Source organism: Durio zibethinus, chromosome 27 (genome assembly GCF_047325235.1).
Source record: "Durio zibethinus cultivar Kanyao isolate XHJ-2024 chromosome 27, ASM4732523v1, whole genome shotgun sequence".
NCBI classification, from domain to species: domain Eukaryota; kingdom Viridiplantae; phylum Streptophyta; class Magnoliopsida; order Malvales; family Malvaceae; genus Durio; species Durio zibethinus.
This window is the reverse complement of record NC_143188.1, coordinates 13,179,444-13,186,293: the sequence shown is the minus strand read 5'-3', so window position 1 is coordinate 13,186,293 and position 6,850 is coordinate 13,179,444. Positions and strand designations below refer to the sequence as shown.

Sequence of the window (6,850 nt, the reverse complement as noted above, 5' to 3'; positions counted from 1 at the left end):
TTGGAGGTCAAGGTCCCCGCAACCATATATGACGGTCCTGCCGTGTTAATCGGGCTCGCAAATGGAGCCTTACTACAATACCTGAGGGGAAGGAAACATTAAACCATTTTATTTGTGGTTAAACAGCATGCTTGGTGGAGCACAGGAGTCAAAATGCCAGTTCTCCTAGGGCCACAAGTCTGGAAATGGTTGCTGGTTGTCATCCTGGGCAAAGTGATCATAATAGCTTGGTGTGAGTATTGGCATCGAAGAACTTGGGTCAAATGAAGAGGATGGCTGCGCCAATTCCTGCAGCTGCAGCTGATCATCAAATGAAGAGAATGACCAAAAATAATTTTCATAATCATTGTTTACAGCTAATGGCGGCAGCAATGGCTGCTGCTCCTCAAAAGCAAAGTAATCCAGCTGCATTGGATTTATGGAACTACTGCTAACTCCAGCTTTTGAACTCATTGGATTGTCATTTCTGACGTTTTCCTTGTCTTCTTCAAGCCTTTCTTTTCCTTTGTACATAATCTTACAGAGTCTCCACTCCTATATAAACAAGAACAAAATAGAAAGTATAAGATTCATCTTCAATAACAAAGTCTCAAAAAAAAAAAAAAAAAACAAAACAAAACAAAACAAAAACAAAAAAAAAATCAAGATATATATTTATATATATAAATTATCAAATAAACTGACAGAAAAATTTTTAACTTCACAAATAAAATTAAGATAGTGATACTATAATTCTAAAATTCTAATAAATGATCTGGAATTTTGTTAAAGGAACGACATCAATCTAATAATCAAATATTCGACAGTAATTTTGTAAGTAAAAATTAGTTTTTTATTGACATATTTTCTCAAAAAATAAAATCATAAAGCAAGGCAGAATATCATCTTATATTTTGAAAAATCTGACAGGATTTTTAAATGGTTTGATAGAAATTAACCTATTTACGAGTACAAGAGCTCAGAGTAATTAACATAAATGTGATAGAATCCAAAATTAAACTCAATTAAATTATGTAATTAATGCATATTTAATAAATGACATTCACAGATTTGAAATTCAAATTCAATATCTATAATCTCTTCACCAGTCATCAAACTATAGCCTCTTTTGTAAAAAAATATAGATGTGATAAAGTATTTTACAGGGGATGAAAGACTAAATGTAGTAATTTATGTGAGAGAGATTTTATATATACATATATATATATATATATATCATTGTGTAAATAAATGTACGATGGCGCCAGAAAAAAAGAAGAAGAGATGATATCTCAAGAAATCTATAGCTTGCAAATTCAGCATAATTTCTTTTTTATTTTGTTTTTTGGTTACAATTAGAGTTCGAACTCAAGATCCTTAATAAAAATGCTGTCTCTAGTATTGTGAACTAACAGCTCTCAATGTTAAATTCAGCACAATATCATGAACCAGGCAAAGGTATCCTAATGAAAATATGCGTTTTGTGTAAAATGTTTAGCTAAAGCAAGGCAGAGATGAAATACAGGACACAAACCGTTGGAATGGATTGAAGCACATATTCATGCATAATCCACTCAGTCTTGATCGCATCTTTGCGTTTTGTTTGGTCATCCCTAAACTTGTGAAATGTTAGGGGTCTTTTGTAACCCACCACTCGTCCATTATCAGAAATTGTCTTCACATGGCTTGTTGCCTTCCACCATCCTCGACTCCTCACTTCTCTTGAATCGCTTTCCCTCTTACAATAGTAATACTTTTCGTTCTTGTTAAAGGCCACACTTTGAATCCCTGCACAAAGCATATACTATATAAATTTCGTTATATATGAGTTTAAGAACTGAGATATAATTTTCCTTTTCTTTTTTTGTATAATTTAGAGAAAGAGAGATTCGAATATGCTTAGCTAAATATATGCTTGAATGTGAGATCAATTTGGGTTCCATCTAGGGCTTAGTCATAAAAGCCACTTCTTGTGCGCGGTGGAAGCAGCACTCTAATCGACTCTCAAATGTGCTGTTAATCATCAGAAAAATTTTCATCTTGTGATCAGCTTTCTTATAGTACTAATTGGTAGAAAAGCAACTTAGAAATGAAAGTTGAATTGTTGGATTTTGAGAGCCATTGCAAGGGAGTCAGAACGTCAGTAAGTAGGGATTAGGATAATGGGTGAAAGATGGGATGGGAACTACATGATTGTTGATCTGATCTCATTGAAGCATGTTCCATCAAACACGGGCTTCTGTTCCCTTGCACATGATCCTAGGAGTTCCATGAAATACGGGCTTCTGTTGGCTTGCACTCTCAGACATGATCCTGGGAGGCTAAAGACACCTAAATTTATATCTTTACGTATTAATATTACACTTTCATGTGCCAAAATGTGATCTAAGACATGCAAACTAAGGAAACATATATAGACCAGAAATTAATCTACGAAAAAGAAGATCAAGAAGAGGAAGAAGAAGGAAAACTGTCAGACATGGAAGATCTTGCGGCTCGAATTCATAAATATTTGTTTCAACAATGAAATCCAAAGGCGCCATGGTAGTATTCCCGGATACTTTCTGGTTCAGGATTTCGATAAGCTCCTCATCGGTGGGACTGAATCTGAAGCCTATAGGAACCATCTTCTCGATCTTCTTCAAAGAAAAGAAAGAAACCTGCTTAAATTTTAATCAATTTTCTGTCTAGGAACCGCTCAAAACACCAGAGAAATAGAGTATATATTCTCTTATATTATCTCTGAAATCAATGGTGTAATTTGATGATGCTTCTTAATATAAAGAAGGAAGTAGACAGGAAAATGCAAAGAAGACAAAACAAACTCAATTAGTTGACAGAAGACTGCATATTAGCATCTGTCTCTTGTTATTGAAATTGATTAGGTTGACTCAAGTCATCAGGCGCTTGGAAACCAAGATTACTGTGTTTGCAAATACTATGTGCGGTAAGTTAAAAGCAAAATTAGTGACGATGATGCTAGGAATAGGATGCTGCAATATATATTCACATTTTGTCATGGAACTTAGTCAACAAAATTTCATTAACCTGTTTACATTCGTTTATTGAATTATTACAAATATCTAAAATTTATAACGGTTAAATATAAAAATACCATATATATTTTTTATTTTTTATTAGTTTATACTTAAAAAATAAATTATCAATTTGCTATTTCAATTTTCATTCCGTCATCCATTTTAATATCTCAGATTAATACTATTAATCAACATACTAATATGGCATGAACATGCAATAAAATGTTGATACATGTTAAAAAGTCCAATTAACATCATTTTGTTAATTGTAACATCAGCATTAAAAAAATTTTCTAAAAAATATTTAAAATTTAAAGAAAAATCTAAAACATTTTTTAAAAAATAAAAAATATGAAATATTTTAAAAATTTTTTAAAAATTTTGAAAATTTTAAAAAATAAAAAAATTCAAAATTTCAATAAAAATCTAAAGAGATTTAAAACAACTTTGAAAAAATTTGAAAAATGAAAATTTTAATAAAATTAAATTTTCTTAAAATTCAAAAAATTTTACAAAACTTAACAAAACCAAAAAATCTAAAATCTAAAATTTTTTTAAAAAATTTTCAAAATTAAAAAAAGTCTAACACTTTTTGAAAAATTTTAAAAAATTCGGAAAATTTTTTAAAATTTATGAAAAAAATTTTTCAAGATTCTAAAACAATCTAAAATTTACAAAAAATTCAAAAAAAATATGAAAAAAAAATAAAAAAACTTAAAATTTAATAAAAAAATCCAGAAGAATTCAAATATTTTTTTGAAAAATTCAAAAAATATATAAAAAATTAAAATTGTAAGATTAAAAGAAATTAAATTTTTTAATTTTTTGCAAAATTTTTCAAATTTTTAGATTTTTCTAAATTTACATTTTTTATTTAGAAATTTTTAAGTTTTCTGAATCTTTTTCATTTAATTTTAAGAAAATTTATTTTTATTAAAATTTTTATTTTTTGTAATTTTTAGATTTTTTGTTTTTATTAAAATCTTAAGATTTTTTTGAATTTTTTAAAATTTCATAACTTTATAAAATTTTTAAAATATTTTAGTTTCTTTTTTATAATTTTTAAAACTTTTTAGATATTTTTGTTCAAACATTTTTGTATAGAGTGTTGCTTTTACTGTATATTGTCAGTTAAAGGTTTCTCTTGTACTATGCAAGGAAGTTCATTTTTTTTTCTAATGGAAAATGTTAGTGTCAAAGCCTACAATTGGATTGGTTTGGAAAAAAGATATATTTTGCTAAGTTTAAAAATACTTTATTGACATTGGCAATAGATGGTGAAGGTGTTTATAGCTATTTGATAACAGAAAACTATAAAAACACTCTAAAAGGATCTCACGAAAATGGGTAAACTAATAAAACACAAAGAATGATAACTAATGGAAATGGGCTATAAAATAGGGGTTTTTTTTATTAAATTGCAAATGAACAAAGTTCACCATCAAGAACAATCTTTAGGGATACAAAAGTCACCACCCTTGGGATACTATGCTTGGATACAAAGCTAAAGAAATTCACCACTTTAAAAAATTCACCTAAGAGATATAAAACTTTAGAACAATCTAAAAGATTGTTTGAAGATAAACAAAACTTTAATTTGCTATATTCTAACTAAAAATTGAAAATAAACAGAAAAGCTTGGAATAACCCTCCAAGTATAGGAAACGCATTATTAATGCAAATGTTTGATTTTAAGGACTTTGATCACACCCCTTGAATGTTGAGATTGTGTCTAGAATTAAGTAATCAACATCAAGCGACTTAAATGTTGAAATTGGGATCTTAAAATTAAGAAATTTTCGTTAGATTATTGATGGGATTGCTTTCAATCTTGTCTTGTTGAAATGGTACTTAAAATTATGGGATTTGTATGTGAACATTATAAGTTACAGTATGAACACAGTTAGCCACCCATTTTCTCATGCAAATACAACCTTTTCATATTGAAAATGTGCTTATTATCTGGTGTCTAGGTTAGTCCATGAATCTAGCCATATTCCTAACCATCTTCATGCTTTTCATTTCTAGCTAGTGTAAAGACAACCTCCTAATCTAAACCATATGATCTCTTTATTTATTTAATGGATTAAGACCAATGATAGGCCATTTTTTAGCTTTGGATTGTGAAATGTGAAGACACTCTAATATCAATCTTTTCTCATTGGTAGGGTGACAAATCAACAAAATTAAAGGTGAAAGATACTCCATATGTCTCAAACAGCTCTATCTTATAGGCATTTTCTCCACTGTGCTGTAGTACCTTAAATGGCCCATCTTTCTTGGGTTAAAGCTTGCCAAATTTCCATTGTGGAATCTATCCTTTCACAAGTGAATCCATACTAGGTCAATTTCCTTAAACTCCATATACTATTGGTGCTTGTTGGTTGTTTTCTTGTACTTTTCATTTTGTTACAAGATTCTAGCTCTCACTTGCTAATACAACTGCTTGATACCCTTAGCTCTTTTCTCTGCATCTCTACTAAATTGTTGATTAGTAGGGAAAGAAACCAAATCCAAAAAACTGATTAGATTCTTACTGTACACCACCTTAAAAAGACTACAACCAATGATTTTTCTTAGTGAACGATTGTAAGTAAAGTTTACTTGAGGCAAAACAAGAGCCCATTACTTGATGTGCTTCACCATATAACTTTTTAAAAGGTTACCTAAGTTATGGTTGGCCACTTCTATTTGACAATCTATTTGAAGATGATGGGATAAACTATACTTAAGATTGTTGCCAAGTTTTTTGCACAAGATATGCCAAAAGTGACTCAAAAATTTAGAATCCTGATTAGACACCATGGACCAAGAAACTCCATCTAGCTTTAAAATTTCACTAAAATAAAACTAAGAAGCATGAAGAGCATTTATAGTTTTTTGCAAGGAATGAAATGTGCTATATTTAAAAACGGATCCATAACCACCATGAAAAAGTGCTTGTTCCTTTGAGTTTTCGATAGTCCTACTATAAAGTCCAAACTAACATCCTCCTAAAGATCATTAGGCATGGGCAATGAGGTATACAATCTAATGTTTTGACCATGACTCTTGGCAATATGGCACACTCTATACATTCAAAGTGTTTCACCACATCCCTTTCCATTTTTTACCAATAAAATTGATCTTGTAAAATAGAAGGCATCTTGACCCTTCTAAAATGTCCATCTAGTGCATCATCATGAGCCACAGAGATTAAACCCTACCTTAAAGAACATGAAGAAATGTAAAGGCTATTAGCTTTAAAGAGATATCTTGTATGCAACAAAAGCTAGTTGTATGGTCTTTACTTGCACTTTTCTTAAATTTTGCCAAAGTAAGGGTCTACTTCATAGAGATTTTTTATTACCTCAAATCCAATCACTTCAATAACCATAGTCTCCAATAAGGAGTGCTTTCGACTTAAAGCATCTGTCACTAAATTTTAAGTTCCTAACTTGTACTTGATAGTGAAGTTGTAGGCTTGAAAGAACTCCACCCAAGTTGCATGCCTTCAATTGAGCTTATTTTGGCTATTGATGAACTTCAGGGCCTCATAGTCTGAATATAGGACAAATGACTTAGCAAAGAGATATTGACTCAAATGGAATAAAACTCTATATATGGTGTAGAACTCTATATCATAAGTTAAATACTTTCTCTCGGCTTCATTGAACTTTTCATTGAAAAATGCAATAGGTTTTCCTCATTGGCTTAAAAGGGCATCTATTCCCAAACACTTGATCAAAATCTAGCAATGATAGGATAGAAGCTTCGATGATCCTTTTCTTAATGAGCTCAAAGCTGTGTAAGGTTTCTTTGGTCCATTCAAAAGCTTCATTTTTCAAACATTT

General features: G+C 30.2%; 1 protein-coding gene across 1 annotated transcript; it reads right to left on the bottom strand.

Annotated features, from left to right (window-relative positions):
• Positions 1 to 1,250: 1,250 nt before the first annotated feature.
• Positions 1,251 to 2,705, bottom strand: LOC111279456 (NAC domain-containing protein 40-like). The gene is made up of 2 exons (XM_022866430.2): positions 2,459 to 2,705; positions 1,251 to 1,767 (listed from the first exon to the last, which is right to left on the bottom strand). Exons 1-2 carry the CDS (start codon positions 2,604 to 2,606, stop codon positions 1,478 to 1,480), a joined length of 438 nt encoding a protein of 145 aa, XP_022722165.2. The 5' UTR covers positions 2,607 to 2,705; the 3' UTR covers positions 1,251 to 1,477.
• Positions 2,706 to 6,850: the final 4,145 nt, after the last annotated feature.

Excerpts from the sequence above, each read along its gene's own strand:
- LOC111279456 (XM_022866430.2), bottom strand. The coding sequence starts at position 2,606 with ATGGTTCCTATAGGCTTCAGATTCAGTCCCACCGATGAGGAGCTTATC. Across the intron at positions 1,768-2,458 it reads CGAGCCGCAAGATCTTCCAT|GGATTCAAAGTGTGGCCTTT; the intron begins GTCTGACAGTTT and ends TGCTTTGTGCAG.